This window comes from Myotis yumanensis, unplaced genomic scaffold (genome assembly GCF_028538775.1).
Source record: "Myotis yumanensis isolate MYYU_CA2020_CCGP unplaced genomic scaffold, mMyoYum1.0.hap1 SCAF_12, whole genome shotgun sequence".
Taxonomy (NCBI): domain Eukaryota; kingdom Metazoa; phylum Chordata; class Mammalia; order Chiroptera; family Vespertilionidae; genus Myotis; species Myotis yumanensis.
Genome location: NW_027223763.1, coordinates 14,775,787 through 14,800,176, shown reverse-complemented (window position 1 = coordinate 14,800,176; position 24,390 = coordinate 14,775,787). Strand labels below are relative to the sequence as shown.

The 24,390-nt window shown below is 39.9% G+C and overlaps 1 protein-coding gene across 6 annotated transcripts in view; it reads left to right on the top strand.

Moving 5' to 3' along the window:
• Positions 1-24,390, top strand: part of FBXW2 (F-box and WD repeat domain containing 2) — a 45,683-nt gene that overhangs the window by 7,907 nt on the left and 13,386 nt on the right. For 5 of the 6 annotated variants that reach the window (XM_070430799.1, XM_070430804.1, XM_070430803.1 and 2 more), the window contains 5 exons: positions 5,101-5,295; positions 7,774-7,907; positions 11,306-11,392; positions 12,211-12,380; positions 17,213-24,287. In XM_070430799.1, the coding sequence (XP_070286900.1) occupies positions 5,101-5,295; positions 7,774-7,907; positions 11,306-11,392; positions 12,211-12,380; positions 17,213-17,501 (875 nt within the window). In that variant the 3' untranslated portion in view covers positions 17,502-24,287. Of the gene's footprint in view, positions 1-5,100; positions 5,296-7,773; positions 7,908-11,305; positions 11,393-12,210; positions 12,381-17,212; positions 24,288-24,390 lie in introns of those variants that run through there. The other variant, XM_070430802.1, reaches the window with a different exon arrangement.

Below are 24,390 nucleotides of genomic sequence, written 5' to 3'. Positions count from 1 at the left end.
TCCTTAGCCTTAGGAGTACCCTAATTAAGTTAATAACAATGTACCTACCTATATAGTTTAAGTTTAAAAAATTTGGCTCTCGCCCTAACCGGTTTGGCTCAATAGATAGAGCTTCGGCCTGCGGACTCAAGAGTCCCAGGTTCGATTCCAGTCAAGGGCATGTACCTTGGCTGCGGGCACATCCCCAGTAGGGAGTGTGCAGGAGGCAGCTGATCGATGTTTCTCTCTCATCGATGTTTCTAACTCTCTATCTTTCTCCCTTCCTCTCTGTAAAAAAATCAATAAAATATATATTTTTAAAAAATTTGGCTCTCAAAAGAAATTTCAATTGTTGTACTGTTGATATTTGGCTCTGTTAACTAATGAGTTTGATGACCACTGCCTTATACTAGCAAAAAGATTATGACTTGCTGAAGGCTCAGTGTTTTTTAGCAATAAAGTATTTTTTAATTAAGGTATGTTGTTTTTTTTTGACACATGCTATTGCACACTCAGTAGACTACAGTATAGTGTAAAAACTTCTATATGCACTGGGAAACCAAAAAATTTGTGAGACTCACTTTATTGCAGTGGTCTGGAACCAAACTTGCAATATCTCTGAGTTATGCCTGTGAAGTGTTTGTGTCATCTTGTCACTTAGCTTGTATTTTCACTGTGGTTGAATTGGGAAATTCTGAATTTGGAAATAAGCTTATAGTGTCTCTCAGGTTAGCCCTTTGAACAGTAGTAAAATGATATTGCCATAAAGATTGATGGCTAATGCTAAAATTAACATGGGATAGATTGAATGAGGTAATTATTGTGCTCATTTTTGAAATGGTAAGAAAGGGACCTGTTGTACTTTGTGCTGTTCAGTAAGCATTTATTTTTAAAATGTCTTCTGTGTGAAAGACAGTATAAAGATATACATAAATAAGTTGGAGCAGAGAATATACATACTGGGATCAAGAAGGTAACCTGGTTAAGTAGAACTCTCCACATGGACTATGGCTAATCAGAGAACACCTGCCCTTCTAGAGAGGGTAGCTGCTGCTTCACTGTAGTGAATTATTGCCATGTGGGATTCAGGCTCAGAGTTGTCAGATCTGACTTAAGAGAAGCCTGCAAGCTGCCATATTGTGACATCTGGCTTATAGTCAAATAAGAAAAACAAGAGCTATACAAGAAGTATGATCAAATGATTTAGTTGAAATGTGTAAAAAGGAAATTCATGTAGTTCAGAAGGAGTGATTTCCATTTGAGAAAATGGAGCATTGTTTTCTGTGGAGTCTTGAAGAATGGGTAGACTTTAGAGAGATGAGATTGAAAGTAGAGCTTTCTGCTAGGAAGATCAGCATTAGCAAACATATGACAGGGCTGAGCATAGAGAATGTAGGAAGAAAATTCATGTTAGCTGGACTTCTAGGATATAAGTAGGGACTCTATAAGTGACTCTTATAATGTAAAGAAATAGACTTAGGTGTGTTGTGAGAGCCTTGCATGCTGGGAGCATGAGTTTGAACAGTTTTCTATAAGCAGTAGGAAAAAAACTATGAAAGATTTTTGAGCAGAAAAGGGCCAGCAGGATCAGATTTTCTGCTTCAAGTAGACCAATGTTTATTATTTGTCAGTCCCAGGGCCTCTTTTTATAACATAGTTTACAGTAGTTTCATCTTAAAATAAAATTCATAGAAATTTATCTACATGTACACCTATTTTAAAAATCAATATAATACCTAAACTCTGTTTCAGAGGAGAAATAAGGCTGTAATTTAAAATAATACACATTAAACATATAGTGCTCAAGCATAGCTATGCTAGAAAACAGTAATCAGATGTTTGCGCCTCTATGTACTGACCGTGAACATGATAGCTATAAGTGCAGAACATTGTACTTGTGTCACAGATACCATCAGTGGTGTGATTTCTCAAATGGTGGAAAATGCTTAGCAAGTTCCCAACAAAACAAAGTATATTTTTCCTCAATTTACCTGGTAGTTACACTCTTAGAAAATTCAGAATAAACTGCAAATATGCTTTGTAAAACAGGTTCTAGGCTCAGATAACTAAGAATAAGCTTTCCATTTATGGATATCTGGCCAAACCTTTAAGAATGTCATGCAAACTACAAGATGATTGTTTTGTGCACTGTCCAATCATTACAGTATGTCTAACATTCCTGGCCTCTGCCCATTAGATGCCAGTAATAGCCCTCCACCCCCCTAAATCAGTGGTTCCCAAACTTATTTGGCCTACTGCCCCCTTTCCAGAAAAAATATTACTCAGCGCCCCCTGGAAATTAATTTTTTTAAAATTTTAATAGCAATTAAACAGAAAGATTATATGTATTAATGTTTCTACCTTTTTCGTAAAATATAGTAAAGAAAGGTGTAAATTAGAAACATTGAAGTTTGAAATTATGAAACTATTTATTGAACTCAGAATAGAAAGGTAATACAAAAAAAGTTAAAACAAATGCACCTGTGGCCATCACCGCCCACCCCCCCTGGATCGCTGCACCCACCAGGGGGCGGTAGCGCCCACTTTGGGAATTGCTGCCCTAAATCATCATGACAATTGAAGCCACCCCAAAGAATTTCTAGCATGTCCTCTTAGGAGATGATCCTGCTTTTGCTGAGACTCTCTGACATAGAGAGTACTAGAGGTTCCAAATTAAAGGATTAACCTGTTGCAGTTTACATGAGGGTAAATAGGCCTAGGTTTAGAACAGTAAGGGTAGAGAGATTTTAAAAAGGAGAAGTTGAATGAAAGAGCAGCCACTGAAATAGAATTGACAGGATTTGGCAATAAATTGGGTTTGTGGTCAGATCCTAAAATGATTTCTTTACCTGCCTTAGCTCCCTAGGAATACAGTCACAAAATGCCCAATCTTAAAGATTATCTAGGCCTGCACTGTCCAATAACCCTTACAGCTAGCCACTAGCACTTACGGCTTTTGAGCACTAAGATGTGGCTAGTTCAAATTGAGATGTGAAATACTCTTTTAGATTTCAAAGACTTAGGATATAACATTTTATTTATTTTTTAATATATTTTTATTGATTTCAGAGAGGAAGGGAGAGGGAGAGAGAGAGAAACATCAGTGATGAGAGAGTATCATTGATTCGCTGCCTCCTGCACACCCCCGAGAGAGTATCATTGATTCGCTGCCTCCTGCACACCCCCTACTGGGGATCGAGCCCGCAACCCGGCATGAACCCTTGACCGGAATCCGAGCCCCTGGACCCTTCAGTCTGCAGGCCGATGCTCTATCCACTGAGCCAGACAGGCTAGGGCTAACATATTTTATATTGATTATATGTTGAAATGATAATTTAACATTGTTAAATTATATTAAATTTTTATGTTTTTACTTTTTCAATAATAGAAAATTTTAAAATACTAACATAGCTTGCATTATATTTCTATTGAACAGCACTGTTCTAGAATATTGGTTCTCAACATACTGCTCATACATCAGAATCACTTGGCAAGCTTTTAAGATTATTGGACTCCTCAGATATTCTAATTTTAGAATTTCTGAAGGTAGGGCCCTGCATATATGCTTTGATATAGCTCCCCAGGTAATTCTGATGTCTTATATCCCCACTGAGAACCATCAACCAAGTATAGAGAGGAAACAGTCCTAAACAGTAAAGTTTCCATTTCAGTATGTTCTCATAGGGTTTGCCTATGTTAAAATTTATGCTGTACTTCTTTCATAATGATAGTTATTTTTCCATTGTCTGAAACAGTGACTCTTGACCAAACCTTAAAGGTAGAATTGTGGCTGGTGTTAATTTAGTCATTTTAGGTTTTTGGCAACAGGTCATTTGGTGCTTTTCTAGAATACTGTGTCCTTGTCATAGTGATGATATTTGTGTCCTCAAAATTTCCTTCGATTTTTTTTTAAAATTTTTATTTCAGAGAGGAAGGGAAAGGGAGAGAGAGATAGAAATATCAATGATGAGAGACAATCATTGACTGGCTGCCTCCTGCACGCCCCCTACTGGGGATCGAACTTGCAACCCGGACATGTGCCCTTGACTGGAATCCAACCCAGGACCTTCAGTCCACAGGCTGCTGCTCTATCCACTGAACCAAACCAGCTAGGGCCCTTCGATTCTTATTACTACTTTTCTATTCTAAAGGTAAATTGTGAGATATTAATTAGTAATTAGGATTTTAAATATAATTAAAGCAAAATTCCGAATTGTCATTGTGATAAGTATAATGTCATCATAGGCAGAAATGAAACTACTTTTTTCTACAGAATCATAAGAGGCTTTATAAGCTCATTGTTGGGTTGTTGTGAATGCCTGGTAATAATTTATCCTTGGTTATCTTAGAATAGCGGTTCTCAACCTGTGGGTCGCGACCCCTTTGGTGGTCGAATGACCCTTTCACAGGGGTCGCCTAAGACAATCCTGCATATCAGATATTTACATTACAATTCATAACAGTAGCAACATTACAGTTATGAAGTAGCAACGAAAATAATTTTATGGTTGGGTCACAACATGAGGAACTGTATTTAAAGGGCCAGAAGGTTGAGAACCACTGTCTTAGAAGTTCCTTTACACATTTCTAGATGGCCCAAGAAATTAGCAGTTAACCTTCTCAGAAGTTAACCTGTGATCTGAGGCTCCTCTTTGACTTGCCTTAGAGTAGAACATGTTCTAGCAACAGCTTTACTAATAGCATTCTTTATTTGTTCAGGGTTGTTGGGTAATGGACAAACATGCAAGTGTACACACGCGATCATAGGTAATGCCTATGATTTAAGCTCAAATTAGAGCTCATGATGGTGAGATATTTTATGATATTTTATAAGTGGAAGCACTAAGGGATGCTTTAGTCTAACACTTCTCTATAATCTGGAAAGTTACGGGAAAAGGACTAAACCAAAAAGCTTGTGTTCAGCCCCCATGCTGTTAACACCATTTTGGTGACTCTGAACAAGTCCTGTTACTCTCCATGCTGTGGTTTTCTCTGCTATAAAGTGGGAATGCTAAAGGAAGTGACCCCAGAGGATCTTGTTTAAGAATACCATGGTTTGGAAATTGATTTTCCTTCTTCATCGTTTGTTTTCTTACTAATTACTCTGTTTTTCTCTTTAAGGGTCAGATGACTTGTCTGCAAAACTGTGGGATGTGAGCACAGGGCAGTGCGTTTATGGCATACAGACCCATACTTGTGCAGCGGTGAAGTTTGATGAGCAGAAACTTGTGACAGGCTCCTTTGACAACACTGTGGCCTGCTGGGAATGGAGTTCCGGAGCCAGGACCCAGCACTTTCGGGGACACACAGGGGCCGGTGGGTTGCCCTTTTCTAAGAGTTTACATATTTTAACCTCATTCCGTAAAGCCAGGAGCCAAGAATGTGATAACTTTTTGTTTGTTTGTTTGTTTTTTAATATATATTTTATTGATTTTTTACAGAGAGGAAGGGAGAAGGATAAAGAGTTAGAAACATCGATGAGAGAGAAACATCAATCAGCTGCCTCCCGCACACCCCCCACTGGGGATGTGCCCACAACTGAGGTACATGCCCTTGACTGGAATCGAACCTGGGACCCCTGAGTCCACAGGCCAACTCTCTATCCACTGAGCCAAACCGGCTAGGGCACTTTTTTGTTTTGTTTTTTAATTTAACTTGCACTCTCCTTTCTCAGTCATGACAATCTCTTTATTCAAGTTATTATTTGGTATCTTTCCATGTCCCATTTTAAAACTCTTCGCTATCTATACACCTTTATGCTGTGAGGGGACAGTTCTTCGATCCTATTTCATTTATATCCTGTTGAACAGTCAGCCCCCTTTGCCTTTATCAGGTTCCTTACCTCCAAATTGAGTAAGTCCTACACTTACTGGTATATATTCAGTCTTCTTTATTTGTAGAAATAGAGCTAAAATCTTTTAGAGTGATAGTCATTCCAAATTTCTGTGATGTACATATACTATATTGAATTGGAGCTTGGTTGACAATTGATAACAAGCCAATGCCTAGAGATAAGATGAAAGAAACAGATACCTGAATATTTCCTAATAATTTTACAGCAGCCTTCATTTGTAGAAGCCGATCATTGGATTATAGCCTAGAGACCTAAGCTTCTTCCTCTATGCATTGCATTTTGGAATTTTGTGCAGGAATCATATTGAACTGTTTTCCAACCTCTTGTACATCAACTCCCTTCCTCCTTTGTCCCATGTGCACACTGCATTCATCCCTGGAAGTCACAGATAATGCTCTTAAGCATCACATTTTATGAGTGGCCTTCCTGGACTCCCTAACAAGTTGAGTCTGCTGTAGGTTTCCCAGTAATCTGTATTTTTGTCATAACACGCATCATACAAGTATGTATGATAATCTTGATTTCCTCACCAGGTGGTAAGCTCCAAAAAGACAGGGATACTGCCTGTCTCCTTCACCCTAAGGTCCCCAGGTTCCTTGCACCATACCTGGTATTCAGTAATTCTTTGAAGTAAACCTAGCTGTTTTATTGCTAAAAGCAAAATTTTTTCCCATTTTTGTTTGTCATCCCATACATTTTTCCTCTACTATCTGCTACCACTTGTTTATTGTAGAAATTAGTATTTGAAGATATACATTGACTACCAGGTAATTTTATATCTGATCAACTTTGAGAGCCCTGCTCCAAAAAATTTCCTCCTTGATGTTCCCTGGGCATTGCTGTGGCTTTTCCTAACTCTATGCCTTTGCTGTTCCCTCTACCTGCAATGTTCTTTTTCTTTTCTTAATAAACTCTACTCATCCTTCAGGGCCCATCTTCAATATTGCCTCTTCCCTGAAGTCCTCTCTGATACCCCTGGGCAGAGTTAGTCCTTGGTATTTCCTTAGCCAGAGATAACCTTCTCCCCCCCCCCCCCCCCAACTTTCTCCACGGCTTACTTAGATTGAGGTCCTTAAAGAAAAGACCAGCCCTAACCGGTTTGGCTCAGTGGATAGAGTGTCGGCCTTCGGACTTAAAGGTCCCAGGTTTGATTCCGGCCAAGGGCATGTACCTTGGTTGCAGGCACATCCCCAGTAGGTGTGTAGGAGGCAGCTGATCGATGTTTCTAACTCTCTATCCCTCTCCCTTCCTCTCTGTAAAAAAAAAAAATCAATTAAAAAAAGAAAAGACCAATGTCTTTATCTTTGGGTCTCTAATATCCCTTTAGAGTTTGGTAGACATTGAAAAACAAATATTTGAGCACTTGCTATATATTCAGGCACTGTTTTAGGTGCTGGACGTGTTACTGTGAAGAAATGCAGACAGTTTTGAGAGAATGGCTTAGTCTGACCTTTGAGATCCTTGTTTATGTTTTGTTTTCTCATTACAATGGCTTTTCTTGAGTATAGATATTGGTTTGCAGCTTACATTCTTGATGTTTTGTCTAACTGCAATAAATAGTGCAAATATGACTAGGGCCACCTGAGTTCTATTTTCCCTGCATAAGCTAGATAAGTTTTGTGTAGTGTCAGACAGACATTCTTGAGAAGAAATGCCATTATCTCCAAAACCGGTTTTACCTCTCACTTTGAAGCTAACACAGGCATAAAAGGTGATTAGTTCAGAGACTTTTCCATTCTTAGAATAATAATAACAAAAATTTTGAAATGCATATTTTTTTTTATAAAGTTGCTACTTGAGTGGTACCATTCTTTTTGTACTCTGGTTGAGAAATTATAAAATTGGGCAGCTAGGGAGAATAAACGCTATTAAACTCTGTTGAACTCTATTATAAAAGACTCAGACAAGCATGTTTTAACTTTGTATCTGTTATATGTTAGTATTTAGTGTCGACTACAATGATGAACTTGATATCTTGGTGAGTGGCTCTGCAGACTTCACTGTGAAAGTATGGGCTTTATCTGCTGGGACATGCCTGAACACACTCACCGGGCACACAGAATGGGTTACCAAGGTAGGAAGACTTGCAAAAGAAATCTCCTTAACATCAGGTTTTGTGGGGGTGGGGGACGGGATGGTGCATGCTGCCTTAGAAGTGGTGGGTAAGCCATAAGATGGAATAAATACAACCACAAAGCATGATGGTGTACAACAGTGACCAGCATGTAAAAGACACTATAAATGTGAATGACTTATGGACATGGAAAGATGCCCACAATTGATAACAAGCCATTGCCTAGAGATAAGATGAAAGAAACAGATAACTGAATTTCCTAATAATTTTTTTTTTTAAATATATTTTATTGATTTTTTTACAGAGAGAAAGGGAGAGGGATAGAGAGTTAGAAACATCGATGAGAGAGAAACGTTGATCAGCTGCCTCCTGCACACCCCCTACTGGGAATGTGCCCGCAACCAAGGTACATGCCCTTGACCGGAATTGAACCTGGGACCCTTTAGTCCGCAGGCCGACGCTCCATCCACTGAGCCAAACCGGTTAGGGCAATTTCCTAATAATTTTACAGCAGCCTTAATTTGTAGAAGCTGGTCATTGGATTATAGCCTAGAGACCTGAGCTGCTTCCTCTATGCATTGTATTTTGGAATTTTGTGCAGGAATCATATTGAACTGTTTTCTAACACCTATTATTTTCAATAGTAGGTGTGTACAGGGAGCAAATAAAACAGGTCACATACAAAAAACTATATAGAATATGACACCATTTTTTCTGAATGTGCTTATGCACCAAAATGTTGAAGACAATTATTTCTTGTGGAATTGTGGGTGCTTTTTTCCCTTTTAGGATAAGTGTATTTCTTTTTTTAATCAGAAAAGCCACTTTCATTTTGAAAAAGAAAATAATTGCAAGAAGTAGAATAAATAAACATGTATAGGATCTTTAGGAGAATATTGTGGTGTTTTCTAGTTTTCAATAAAAGATTGCTATGAAGATGGAATGCAGTAATTTTTTTTCAACTTTTTGTTGGTTTAAGGTATTACAAATAGTAGTACATATGTCTACTTCCCCCCCCCCCCCCCCATTGACCTCCCCCCAGCCTTCTCTACCTCCCCTCCCTATACTTGCCCTCACTACCCCCACCCACCAGTGTCTTGCATCTGTTGGTTGTGCTTATATGCATGGCATGCATACAAGTCCTTTGGTTGATCTCTTACCCCCCCCCCCCCCCCAACCCTCCCTTACCCACTGTAGTTTGACAGTCTGTTCGATGCTTCTTTGGAATGCAGTATTAATAATGGAAATGCCATGCAGAAACATTTGAACCTGCCATGCTATTCTGTGAGGGGCTGAGGATTCAGGAGTAAGCCACACAGACTGAGGCCTGACACAAATGTTAGTCTAGAAGGAGAAATACTTAATAAATAGTAACTTCACGTGTAAATACATAATTACACATTGTGTTAAGTGCTATGAGGGAAAGTGTAGTGTTGTCTGAGAAAAAAATCTAGGAAGGTATCTAATTTGCTCAGGGGAAGCTTTTCGAGAAGGGACAAAATGTGAAGAATAAATTGGAGGTAGCTGTGTAGTGGAGTGTTTCAGAGGGTGCAGTGTGGCACAGGCCCTGGTGTGGAAAAGAACAGAGAACATTTGATGACCTAGAAGGCCAGTGGAGCTGCGCGGTTCTTGGGGGAGGTGTAGGACAGTGGCCATCATGTATGACTCGGCCATATTTAAGGATTTTGGGTATCACAAGTATAGCAGAAAGCATTGGTGAATACGTACTGTGAAAGGTTCTGGTGTGATTTATATTTTAAGAAAATAACTGCTCCCTTGCTGGGTAGGTCAGTTGGTTAGAGCATTGTCCTGATTTGTCAAGGTTGCAGATTAAATCCCCAGTCAGGGCACATAGAGGAAGAAAATAACGGCTAAGAAAAAAGTGGGTTTGAGTGGGGCACAGATGGATACAGGTGGCCACTTAGGCTTTTGCAGTATTCTAAGCAAAAGATATCCATAGCTTGGAGTTTTGCGGCAATAAAGAAAGAGAAGGGCACACATGAAGGTTATGTCTTTAAGAAAAGTCAGTTAAACTTTCCGACTCATGGGGAACAAAGAGGAGAGTCAGAGGTGACTAGTGGGTTTTTAGATTGGATGATGATTGTGTCTTTCTGAAATAGGTGGAGCTAAAGGAGAGCAGTTTGTGAGAAGGTTGATAAGACCACTAAACTGTAAAAACTGTTAAGATAGTACATTTTATGTTATGCCTGTTTTACCATCATAACAAATTGGGAAAATACTCCTGTATTGGGCACATTGAGTATTTATGTGTTATATTTTACTTATTTTTATTTTTTTAGAGAGAGGAAGGGAGAGAGGAGAGAGGGAGAAACATCAGTGTGAGAGAGAAACAGTTGCCTCCTGTCCATGCCCCGACCAGGGATTGAACCTGCAACCTGGGTATGTGCCCTGACTAGGAATCAAACCTGACACTTTTTGGTGCATGAGATTTGGTGGCTCCAATCAACTGAGCCACACTGGCCAGGGCACATTGAGTATTTAAAGAAGTTATATAAGGTAATTTGGTGTTGTGTTAAAAACAGTGGACTTGGGGCCAGGACTCTGATTATGATGTCTTAGGTAAGTCCCTGTACCTTCAGGGCATGAGTTTCATCATCTGCTAAATGTTCCTGTGACTATTAAAAGAGATGAGGGGGACATTACCAGCAGGGTGCCTGGCACTTAGCAGGTCTGTCAGTTTCAGCTGAATGTGCAACCTAAACCTAGGCTTCTGAATGAGTAAGCCTGACCTTCCAGCTCACTTTGTGCTGATTTACTACAAAAAATAACTAGAACCTAGTATTTATAGATTACCCCAAGTGCTAATAGAACGTTGGATTCTATTGCATTATTTTATTGTTATTTACATTGCTTTAGTTCATTTTCATTGCAGTTATGAGAGTTAATAAGTGTCTCATCCCCTATTTTAAAGATGAGGAAAATGAGAAAAAGATTAGGTGGTCTTGTCCAATGCTACAAAGTCAATATATGGCAGATTTTAGTCCTAAGTCCAGTGCTTTTTCCTTTATAATGCACATGCTTATGAAAACAGATGATTTGTATTTTTTTCTATGTCTGTGGACTTTTTTTCTGTTCCTCACATTTTCTATAAAGTAACATTTTACAGTTTTTAAAACCAGTCCTAATGTTTGCTTCCAGACCAAAGCCAACATTAAATGCTGCCAACATTGGACATTTTAGATTCTGCTGATAATTTAGAGACTCTGGTGGTAGTAAAACCCTTGGTGGAGGTTAACTTGGTCGTAGAGTTTTAGCTCAGTTACTTTAGCATACAATATCATTTCAAGCTCTTTTTCATATTTTAATTTTTTTTAAAAAAGCAAGGTAACAGTAGCATTAAAAAGATCTTTCTGTAATGTGGATATTTATATTTCTAGGTGGTTTTGCAGAAGTGCAAAGTTAAGTCTCTCTTGCACAGCCCTGGAGACTACATCCTCTTAAGTGCAGACAAGTATGAGATCAAGGTAAGGTTTTTTTTCTATTATTTTGTCATCAAAGAAGACTGGCCAGTATAAGAACATTAAAATTAAATTAAAATGAAATTTCATGATAGACAGAAATGTCTTAGTCCAAGACATTTTAAACTTATTGCAAGGGGAATTATTCATTATCTCTATGTTATGGGCAATTTCTAGCCCTGATTTTTATTTGTTTTATGTGTGCATGTGTGTGTTTTGTTTTTTATTGAGAGAGAGAGAGAGAAAATGAACACAATGTGAGAGAAACATCCACCGACTGCCTCCTGGGGATCGAGCCCAACCTGGGCATATGCCCTGACTAGGAATCGAACTGGCGACCTTTTGGTGCCTGGAACAATGCTCAACCAACTGAACCACACAGGCCAGGGCTAACTCTAATTTTAAAATGAAGAACAGAAAATAATCTTTAACGTATTCTGTTTTTTATGACATGTATCTCTTACCCTCCTTAATTCTTAGGTCTGAACTATGAAAATATAAACATTTATTTGTGTAATAAAAAAAAATTGCAAAAAGTTAACAGAGCAATCTTACATATGTTTTTAGTGCACCTTTAAAATTGTTCCATGTGGTAGGCATTTATTATCCTCATTGTGGGAACTGAGGTTCAGAGAGATTAAGTATTTTATCCAAGGCAGCACAGCACATACATGCAGAATCAGAGTTTGAACTCAACTGTAAAACCTGTTTTTCCAGTTTACTTCACTTTATATCTCACTTCAGCAGGCAAAAGCCACATTAAGGGAACATGCTTTTCTATGGTGATGCATCTGTCATCTCTCCTGATTTTCTTTTATCTGTAGATTTGGCCAATTGGGAGAGAAATCAACTGCAAGTGCTTAAAGACACTGTCTGTCTCTGAAGATAGAAGTATCTGCCTGCAGCCAAGACTTCATTTTGATGGCAAATACATCGTCTGTAGTTCAGCACTGGGCCTCTACCAATGGGACTTTGCCAGTTATGATATTCTCAGGTAATGTTTCCTTGGACCTTTACCTTTGACAGTTCTTTGCGGTTTCTTTATTTTTTTGTTGCAGTTTAATAATAAAGACAAGACTGAATATTGGGTAAACCAGTCACTTGCTTTGAGGAAATCTTTACATCAGTTATAAACAGGGTTATATGCTGAAAACCTCAGACATAAAAATGTTTTAGCAGCATAATGAGAAAGGTTTATATGCTAGAACCTAGAAGATCTAGAATCTAATTCTTCCCTTTACTCTGAGTTACTGCCTCTTTCAGAAGTTAACAAGCTTTTCTGGAAAATGAGGGTCTTGGATGGAAAGGTCTTTTACATCTCTAGTTCTAATATTTTAATTTCTGCTTCTAGTTAGTTGAAATTTTTTCTTGAAGGATTGAGTGGCCTTCTGTTGACTAGTAGAAACACAGGTATTTAGAGAAAAATAGACTTGCAGAGAAATAAATAATAAAAGGTCCATGGACCAATAATTTTGTGAGACCCCTCTTGGAGATTGGTGGTATCTGTTAGCATTTGGAGGCCAATGGAAGCCAGTACCATATGGTGATTAAGAGAACTTACTTTGATGATAAACAAACCTTGATTTAAGATCTAGTGCCATCGCTTATGAGCTGTGTGATATTATGTCAGTTTCTTAACCTCTCTGCCTTAGTTTCTCACCTGTAAAATAAAGAGTAAATGAAATGCCTATAATGAGGACCTAGCACAAGACCTGGTAGGTATATATTACTAACTAGAAGCCCACTGCACAAAAATTTGTGCACTTGGGGGGTTCCTCAGCCTGACCTGTGCCCTCTCGCAGTCCGGGACCCCTCGGGGGATGTCCACCTGCTGGCTTAGGCCCACTCCTCGGGGAATCGGGCCTAAGCTGGCAGTCAGACATCCCTCTGGCAGCCCGGGAGCCCTCAGGGGATGTCCACTTACCAGTGGGGAGCAGGCCTAAGCTGAGTTGGACATCCTTAGCGCTGCTGAGGAGGCGGGAGAGGCTCCCACCACCACTGCTGTGCTGGCAGCCGTCAGCCTGGCTTGTGGCTGAGCAGAGGTCCCCCTGTGGGAGTGCACTGACCACTAGGGGGCAGCTCCTGCATTGAGCATCTGCCCCGTGGTGGTCAATGTGTGTCATAGTGACCAGTCATTCCCAGTTGTTCTGCTGTTAGGGTCAATTTGCATATTACCCTTTTATTATATAGGATAGCTCTGAGAAGCCCTACATAAAGAAACCTGTTTGAATTTGTTTAACCTACTGTACCTAACATTCATAGTACTAAAGCACCTTTTTTTTTTTTGAGGAACACTTATTAACAGCACACAGAGTTAGTGTTCCACAGCATGGTTCAGGAAGTGCTGGCTTGGGGAAGTAGAGAAAATTGAACATTCTCTTCATTGTTTTTATGCATGACTGTTTGAGGGCAGTTCATTTGGGATCTGAGCCTATTAGCCAACGAGACTTTGATGGGCCCTGTCTCTCTGCTCATAAAGGTTGTACCAACCCCATTTATGTCTCCCTGAAGGCAGACCTACATTTCTAACCAATTAGGTTTCCAAGCTGTCTATGCTTTGAGGAAAAAAAGACCAGAACAGATCCTGGAAAACTAGTCCAAGCTCTTCATCTTATAGATGTGGAAACTGAAGATGAGAGAGCATAGGGGCCTTGCCCAATATCCCATAGCACACCCTAGTTCAGCATCCATCATTTATCCATCCATCCATCCATCCATCCATTCATCCATAGCTGGGTCATCCAGCAAGCACGTGCTTAAAATACCAGCAAGCCATAGAGAAGGAACTTTTGAAAGAACTTGATACTTTGCAAGAAAAAAAATCTAAGTAGTCATCATGGGGAAATCAGATCATTTACAGTTTAATTTTGTTTGTGTTTTGAATTAAAATTGGGGAGGGATTGATGTAAAGGTAAGGTAAAATAGAGGTATCACCGTCTTTTAAATGCTTAAGAGTCTCTAAAGGTTTAAATTTTATCCTTTCTCATGTGTTCTTCTTACTCAGAATATATAGTAAAGAGTCCAGAGTCCCAGTGAAAGTTCTTTTAGGTTTTGGTATTTGGAGCCACTAGCTTTAAGTAGTAAATCTACAAGATTGTTTGCTGCTAGGAAGTGATAGGTTCAGATTTTTCTTTGAAAGGGGGCTATTTTATCTCTTGCTTCCCCTTCCCCTCAAACACAAATAAAACAACCTCTTTTGAAATCTTAGTACTAATCCTGTGGCCTCAGTTGCCAAGACCAGGTAGGGCTACTTACTCTTAGAAGCAAACTGAAAAAAGGAAAGCACAAAGGGCAGTAAAATGTTCTATTCATCTAAGGTGCAGTCACTTGAACTAGGACTGCACCACAGGGATGTCCTTTTAAAATTCTCAAGTCATCAAAAGGTGCTACTGTGAGCCTGTCAAAACCTGTATTCTATTCTGCAGCATATTTGTGCTTCAGTCTTTGGAGTCACTGGACCTCACCTTTACTAGGCTAAAGTCCTATCCACTAGTTTTCTAAGTTTCTGATTATTTCCAGCTTTGCATTGATGTGGGACTTAACAGATTTTCTTGCTGTTTTTCCCAGTTTCTTTCTGATCTCTTTTGTAGGAATTTTTATTTGTGTTCATTGCACCATTGCTCTGTTCATTAGCAGATACTTATTGAGTACCTCCCTGTGTTAGGCATTGTGAGGTACCCTGGGAACTAGCAGAAATACTTACCAAACTGGAAATTACTAGCCAGCAGAATGGAAGACTGACATTAAATAGCTAATAACATACAGATGTTTTGATGGTTGTGATAAGAGCAACATAGTATTAGGTACTTTGAGATCTCACCTAGTTTGAGGAATAAGGGAAAGCTTCCTTGAGGAAGAGTTTGGGCTGAGCCCTAAGGATGAGTATTTGCATTGATTCAGCGCCAGGGACACAGTGAAGAGCATTGTAGACTGAGAGACCAGTCTGGTTAGAGGCTCTGAGACTGAAGGAGCCTGCCAGGTGCGTTTAAGGAACTGAAAGAAGGCCAATGTGGCTGAAGATGTGAGTTCAGTAGAGAGCCATAGAAGGGTTTAGAAATGTAAATGAGATGGTAATAGGATTAGATTTTAGTGTGAGCTTAATTGATTAATAGGGGCCAAGAATAGATATAGGGAGACCAATTGAAAACTCTTGGCAGTAGTGCAGTTGAAAGATGATGTCTTAGCTCAGAATTGTGGCAATTCTGATAGTCATAAATAAATTGGGAAAATTTAGGATGTAAAATCAGTAGATCTTGGTGTTTGAATTTATGGTTTCAGTAAGGAGAAGAGGTGGATGGTTGCCATGCTTCCTAGCTTGAGCAACTGGGTGAATGAGCAACCAAGGAAATAAAGAAGAGAAACAGGTTTGGCTAATAAGTTCAGTCTTGGACAAGTTGAGTGTGAGAAACATGCCTTCTTCACTACTAAATCCCCTCCCTCATATCAAACTGAAGTGTGCTTCTATGTAACTCTCTTTCCCTTGGGCCCTATTTTCTCTTCTAGAGCTTGTAATGTCTTGCCTCTCACACATCCTTTGCTCCTTAAAGGTGATGATCATGTATACTTTCTCTGTCCCTGCCAATTCTCTTTCTCCCCCTCTCAGCTGATCTCCTTCAGCTGTTTCTAACTTTTTCTGGTTACCAGGTCCTGCCATCTGGTTGACCTCTTGGACATAACACTAGATCAGTGATGGTGAACCTATGACACGTGTGTCAGAGGTGACACGCGAACTCATTTTTTTGGTTGATTTTTCTTTGTTAAATGGCATTTAAATATAAAATAAATATCAAAAATATAAGTCTTTGTTTTACTATGGTTGCAAATATCAAAAAATTTCTATATATGACACGGCACCAGAGTTAAGTTAGGGTTTTTCAAAATGCTGACACGCCGAGCTCAAAAGGTTCGCCATCACTGCATTAGATGGTAGCGTCCTTGTTAAAACATAGGCTAATCTAGCCTCTCATGGGGCCCAAACTTATTGTCCAGGGCAGAATTTGTAGATTCCCTCATCTTGTAGCTCTTTTCCTAGGGCCTCTAAAGATAATGTCACCTTTTCTTGTCCATCTTTTACCTCACTAAGTATATAGATAACAGAGACTTAAGGTTTTTTCTGTGCTACCCTTTACCTAGATCTTTCCAATTTTGTACCTTTGTCATTGATGTTTTAGCAACTGTGAACCTGAGAAGGTTAAGGTTGTCCTTCCAACTCCCCATATTCTCTAGCAAGTACTTATGAATACATTATTAATGTTTCTGGATTATTTGGGAAACTTAATATTTCTAGTCTCTACTGTTTTAAAGGAGAACCTATGAATTTGCTACCTGCTGAGAATAGCCCCTAGGCCAGTGCTCTAGGATTTGATGAATAAATCTTTTCACCTAGTGGTAAGAGTTCAGTCTTACATTTGAGTTCTGTCTGGTAGTACTTGATTAGTTGTGAATCTTTAGACAAAGTATATTTATCCTGGCTGGACTTCAGTCTTTACATCTTGGAAATGAAAATGTCACATGAGAATATGAGAGATCCTTTCCAGCTTGGATGGGCGTTTGTACTTTTACAACTGTTCATCAAATACCGCCTTTCTCCTTACATGCCTGTGTTATCATGTTATTATGAACTCTTACCCACTATCCCCCTCGTTTTAAAGTAGGCTGAACTTTTTGTCCTTGTATTTTCCTTTTTATCAAAAACTTTCATTTAACTCTCTAAATTTGCTTGAATTGTGTATTGCTTTTAAATGTTTCCAGAAAAGATTACAGTAGCATAAACAAAAGCAAAGTTAGTTGCCTTCTGGTTCATGTTACTTATTCTCATCCTTGTAGAGTTATCAAGACTCCCGAGATAGCAAACTTGGCCTTGCTTGGTTTTGGAGATGTCTTTGCCCTGCTGTTTGACAACCGCTACCTATATATCATGGACTTGCGGACAGAGAGCCTGATTAGCCGCTGGCCCCTGCCAGAGTACAGGAAGTCAAAGAGAGGCTCAAGCTTCCTGGCAGGCGAAGCTTCCTGGCTGAATGGACTGGATGGGCACAATGACACGGGCTTGGTCTTTGCCACCAGCATGCCTGATCACAGTATTCACCTGGTGTTGTGGAAGGAGCACGGCTGATGCCATGAGCCACCACCGCTGACTGACTTTGGGTGCCGGGGCCGCAGGGTTTGAGTGCAACCTCTATGGCAGCCGACTGCATGAACCAAAGTTCTCACCTAATGGTATCATCACGCAGTGCACAATCATTTACCTATGTTTGCCAGGGGGCCAGGGCTCTGGGTGGGGGAGGGCTCGTTTTACTGACATACATCACAGCATGCTAATGGATACAACATCGACTTCATTTGTATTTAGTTATGTTGGTCAGAGTAAGAGTATGCATTTTGGGTTCATCTTTCTTGAATATTGGTTTTAAGTAAAGAAATTTAAATGGTTCATTAATATGCTAATTGGTTGCCTATAAAAACACATTCAGTCTATTATTAAAGCTTTTTACCATTGCCTTTTTTTCTTTTGAAGTTGAAGCAACGGTGCTATGATGTTTTACAGCAACTTTCTCACATGGAGCTTAGCTTTTATAACAACCAGTGTTATAAAGACCACCAAGTCCTGTGACATTCAAAACTTTCCACCAAATACCAGTTCTAAAGAAAATCTGTCTTCCAGTACAAATCCAGGTCTATAAATTGATTGATTGTAATGTACTAGTAGTCTAATCTCTGGTTCTTGGCAGAGTCAAGGTTAGCCACAGCTGAGCTGTGAGGGAGTTCTGTCATTTCTGTTTATATCTGGAGCAAGCTGGTTCTCGGTCTCCCAGGTGACTACACAGAAGTGACACGGTGGAGTGGAAGATTGAAGACTAGCTCTCTTACCTAGGCATATCACTTCCCTGGCCCCATTCTCCCTGTCTGTATAGCTAGTTGTTAAGCTAAGTGATTTGTAAGATTCTTTCTGGTCCTGCATCTGCTGAGTTGTGCAGAAGTTGACACTTTTATTTTGTCTGATACCTGATTCGTTTCTTTGGGGTTGGAGATAATATATAAATGAAATCACTGATACAAAGTTGTCATCTATAAGGAAATCAAATATATGAAAAGGATGGCTAAAAGGAGAATGTAGAAAATGCACATATTCCACTTAGAAGATGTAAATAATTGGTGGAAGAAATGCTTATAGGAGCTGTGGTTCTATAGAAAGGCAATGGGCTATGTTAGAAAGGTACCTGACCCTGGTATCTTCCCCTTTTGCCTCCAACTTGATGTGTGGCTTCAGGCAGATTAACTTTCTGTCCCTGGGCCCTCTTTTTTTTTTTAAAAATCAGATTTACAATGAAGGAATTGCCCTAGGTTAGGGTTCACAAACTCACATGCAGATAACATAAATGAGTGATGCATGCTGGGTAGGATTGTGCTGAACCATGGAAAGCTTATTGAATAGGGCAGTTACTCAGCACAAGTGTTAGGCATAAATGAGCTCAATGTTGGCAGGTCTGATTTTTGAGGAGGAAGTAGGAATCCAAAATTTTTTTGGAAATTTCCTGATTTTAAAAAACATTTCCAACTAATTGAAGATAATTTAAAATACAGTGTGCTAAAGAAATCGTGTCTATGGGCTGTCAGTTGGTGTCCTCCACCTCTCATTGCTGTAAAGTTAAAGAATACTGTGCTTCAGCAGTGGAAATGTTCTACCATAATTGTCTGACCATTCAACTGTCCCATTGTGTTATAGAGGAGTGAGGGGTCATGTTTCATTCACAGACAGGAAAGACAACACAAGAACTAGCACCTCAGTGAGTGCTTCTGCCTGGGAACATGAGTTATTCATTCTTCTTGCTGACTATAATATAAAGCATATCCATTTTAGGTGGGGAAAAGGGGTTCCCAGGAGAGCTGAGAATGAAGCAAACTTTATAGTGGGGACACAGCTCTCCCAGAATCCGCATTAGCAAGAGCCTGACATTGGACCTCTGACTGCTGTGAAGTTTAGAGAATTGATGGTCATTTTCAAGGACAGGTTTAGTTAATATCCATGTTGACACTAAAGGAATTAGGTAAAAGAACAGTATCTTCATCCATCTCATACTGAGTTGTGTGTGAGCTCTGCTTGGTCCTCTAAAGAAACGGAATTGCAACTGGAGTCTGTTTTGCAGGAGCCTCAGGAGACTGGGCAGTGGTGAGGGTAAATGACTTTTTCCCTCTAATGCGGCTAAACAAATAACAGATTACTGATTTCATGACCATTCCTACTCCCACCTCATTTTGAGATATATTCAGTAGCTTCAAAGAGCAAGTAATTCATAATAATAGTCAGTTGTGGGAAATTTTTTTTGGAAATGATAAACCTGAAACTTGTACGGTGTGTTCCCCTTCCGTGTGCAGTGTGAATACGGAAGTTACCAAGGTGGTGCTTAGTGGGGCCGATTTTGACAGCAGTCCTTAGGGCAGGGGTTGGAGTCCTAAGCTAGTCCTCCTCACAACTGCCTTTATTGTACCGGGGCATTTTGCTTAATTGCTTTATAGGTGCTAGATTTAGTCATACTATTGCCAGCTTTTATAAAAATGGAATATTAACTCATCCTTTAAAAAGATCAAACCAAGTGGGGAGTCAGTGAAAGAAGTGGTCAAGGGATAAGAAGCTGTGGTTGCTTAGCTTTCTTTCACTGAGTCAGGGGGCTGCCTTCCGCACACGCTGAAGTCTGCTTCCTTAGCTCGGAGGCAAGGGCTTGCCTTTGCATCTTCTTTTGTGAAATTCTAATTTCTGAAAAATTCCAAAGTTATGAGCAGATGGACTCCATCCTTCTTTATGCGCATTGGATATCTTGAGTGACCCCGAGTTTGGTGGAAGAGAAGGGCTTCTCTCGGGTTCATACACGCACATGACAACCCAGGCTCCAGGGTGCAGGGGTCCCAGGGACAGCTGAGTGAGCATGAGGTTTGTAGCCAACTTTGTTCCCATTGCAAAGAAAGCTAGTTTCATCTGGCCTGGCCCTATTATTTGAGCCATCATTATTGTCAAAACTGGTTCTAACCTGACTTTACACCTAGCAGAGAAACAGACTTCCTTCAGAGAGGGGGCTCCACTTTGAAGAAGTTCAAAGGAAGGTTCACATGTTTGGATAGCTTCTCCTGAGTGGAAGGTGAGGACTGTTGCTGTTCAATTTTAAGGTTTGCACTTAATTTTTCATAGTTTAAAAATTATTCTGGCCATTGAAAACGCTTAGTGTAAAGTGTAATTGAGGATTGTGTGATTATACTAGTATTTGCTCTCAGGAGAATGACCACTGCTCTGTATTTATAAAATATCTTAGGGAGAAAAGAAATACATTTGGAAACAGTATTATTTTAGACATGAAGAAATTGTTTCTGTTAGATTAGACATTTTGCCCAAGCAAAAGAAACAGGATAGTGGAGTCTGGTTTTACTTGCTTTGGCCAAATCCAGCCAGCTAGCTCCTTGAAGCTGTGATTGCGTGCCCTGGCTTCTTGGGACCCTCGAGGTGTGTCTTCCCACCAACACTTCTAGCTTTCTGGGCCTCCTTCCCTGGGCCTCTTGCAGGCCTAGGTGACTGAATCACCTGCCTTTCTGTGCAGGGAAATGTGCAGAATCAGATCACTGCTCCAGGATGCAGCCTGAGGTAGGGCACACTGTCACCCTTGTCTTTAGGGACACGGAGTTGTCAGGATAGGGGAGAAGCCCTTTTAGGTCTGTCCTACTCAGCCTTTGTATCTGGTTATGCTGGTGGTTGCCAGGATGTTGAAGACAACCAAGACACTGTTGAGAATTACTCAGTCCCCAGATGGAGTGTCTGATAAAAGGAACAGAAATGCCCACTAGTGGTGTTTGGCAGGGTCTCTGACCAGAGGTTCCCTGTGAATTTTTTCAGGATCAGTCCTCATGTGGGTGACTGAATAGTCTTGGGCCACTCCCATCAGCCTAATCAGGCTGAATGATCATGCTCCTGCAAAAATGTGTTTTGCTGTCAAGTTGTTTCAATGTTGTTTCCAGACTTCTCTAGTTGGTTTCCTTGCTACAGGCCTGACCATTGCAAACCCACTGAATTATTATAGCTGAAAGAATCAGCTACTTCTCTTCAGGAATGTGCTCAAATAAAATGTGTTGGCATTTTTAAAAAATATATTTTTATTGATTTCAGAGAGGAAGGGAGAGGGAGAGATAGAAACATCAATGATGAGAAAGAATCATTGATCGGCTGCCTTCTGCACACCCCATACTAGGGATTGAGCCCGCAACCCCAGGCATGTGCCCTTGATGAGAATAGAAGTTGAGACCCTTCAGTCTGCAGGCCGATGCTCTATCCACTGAGCCAAACCGGCTAGGGCTGTGTTTGCATTTTTAAACCAGGCAAATTATTCAGATGATAACAAACTCAACAGTTTTTTGGAGTCCCTGTACTCACATTATGAACAGACATATTTCACTAATTCAGATGTAGTACTCTCGATGAGAAGGCTCAGGTTGAAAAAGGTTGGTCTCACCAATCCAACATCTAGGCAATGTGGCCAATTTCATCAACTCACGTTTCCCTAATTTGATGTATGTTGTGATCCAGTGGGAATGAGGGGAAGTTTATATCTGAACTGTCTGTGGGGCAGGGGGAGTAGGAATTGCTTAATTAGTGGAGTGATTGGGGTACAAGGTGTCTCCATAAGACAGGACGTTATTTTCATGCATCAGAACTTTCTTTTACCCATGAGTGATCGTGCTAACTATAAGTCGTTTATACCTATACATTAAAACAGGTTCCTCAATTAGGCAACATTTGGTTAGCCAAGCTCAAGTTATTATTTGTACTTGAAAATAATAAAACTGCATTTCCTTAAAACTACACTCTGTAGTTAAGACTATTTTCTTATCTCCCCCTCCCCCCTGCAACCAATTGAGAGGGGACTTTTCAGAAGTAAATGTGTTTTAGAATGTGTTTTTAGAGATGGAACGGCCTCTCATGATTGGAAGTGGCTCTGTTCCTTTACTTTTTCTGCATGTACTAGAGTGTAAGCCTGACAATATAATGATTTTGGTTGAGATCCAAGAGGGAAAACAATATGTTTAAAAGTAAAATGCAAGGAAGGAATTTTGGTGACTCTCAAGTGTAGATGTAAATGGAAGGGAAAAATAAAGTACCATTACGTAGTTCCGAGACCTTGGAATCGTCTTCCTCTCCTTTGCCCTCTACTCAGCACATGCCCGAGTTGGTTCATTCTTTCTTCTTAATTTAAATTTGTAGGACTCCTTGTCATCAGACATGGCCCTGTATCTTTGTTCCTCAAAAGCACCATTATAGGGCAGATTTTAATTCCTCTTTTACCAATAAGAAAGCTGAGGCTTGGAAAAGTGGCTAATTGCTTAGAGGAGTAGTAAGTGTGAGGTTGAAGCTGGGGCTGTGATTTTCAGCCTTCGCAAACCTGGATTTTTCGATCTTGTTTCCCTTCTCATCTCTCCCTTTCAAGTTTTCCATCCAAACCTGGACAGCTGCCTTCCTCCTCAGCACTTGTGAGCACCTGTTGAACCATCTTACACTCTGCCTTCTGGGATCTCCCCAGACACTCCTTTGAGTGCATGGTTCCTCTGTTCTAACAACCTTACTGACTCCCCATGATTAACAGGGAGCATCCAGATTTATTAACCTAACATAACTGAGCCCCAGCTCATCTCTTCAGACAGTTCTTGCTCTTTCTTTTCCTGCCTTTGCACTTTGGCTCTTCCCCCACCCTCCTGGGAACGCCCTCTGTGCCCCTCCACCTGTTCTGGGGCCAGCCTTTAGGGCCAGCCTTCAGGACGTGGTTGACCTCCCACTACCTTTGAAGCTCTGCTGACTACCATCCCCCACTGACTCAACCTCTTTGTCTAGGACAATTGTGCAATGTATTTGGCAATTCATCCAAAGAACCTTTTGCTGTTGGCAAAGCATTAACTTTCACCCTTGATCCATACATTTTTCACAATTTGGGTGAATACCTTGTCTCCCCAGCATCACTGTAAGATTGAGTTCTTACCCAATGCTCAATAAGTTCTTGATGAGGTATTTTAATAATTTTGTGGATTATCTTAGGGGCTATGTGTTATGGAGGAAAAAATGACTCTGAGAATATCAGCACTGAAGCAAAATGAAAGACCAATTATACACAGCTCTTCTTCTCTTAGGTCTCCTTGTTCTCCCGTATCGATAAACATCTACAGTGTTCTGTGTACATTGGGCAGAATGTTTGATGATCACTCTTGATTAGACATGAGTAGTCCTTGCCAGTGGAAGGTCCTTGTGCTTTGTTTGCATTTTAACCACATGTTCTGTTCTCTTTGTGGTAAAATAACGATAACACCAATTTACAGAGAAAATTACCCAACGTTCCTTTATTGTAATGATTTTTAATATTCACATCTAATCCTTATGCACATGTGTATAGATTTATGTGATTGCAAGTCATTGTTTTGCATTCTGCTGTCAGAAATGTGCTTTGAGTCTTTGCAATTACCACAATACTTTGTAATACTCCTTTACTACCTGTAATTTGCTAAACCATTCATATTTTGGTGGATAATTAGTTTCCAGTTTTGCTTTTTAGGTAATGCTACAGAGAAGTTCTTTGCTCATATTTCCTTAGAACGTGTTCCCGAGATGAACTTATTGGTAAAAGCAAAGGAAATTTTTTTCTTAACATTTTTGTTACAAGAAAGGGCACATAAAACACACACACACACATACACACACACAGTTTACTGAATAATTACAAGGTGAACACCCAACTAACCACTGCCCAGGTCAAGAAAGAACATTTCTGGTTTCTCAGAAACTTCCTCTGTGTCCAAGAAGAAACATGTTGTGGCTTTTGCTTCATATTTATAATGTGGCTTCCAAATGGATTAAAGGGACTTATGTTGTCATCTTGCTGGTTGGCGTGTGCATGTCTCAACACAACATCCATCACTTTTGAGCAATTATTGTAAACATGCTTCCTAATTTAGTAAGTATAAAGAATGTATCTCAAAGT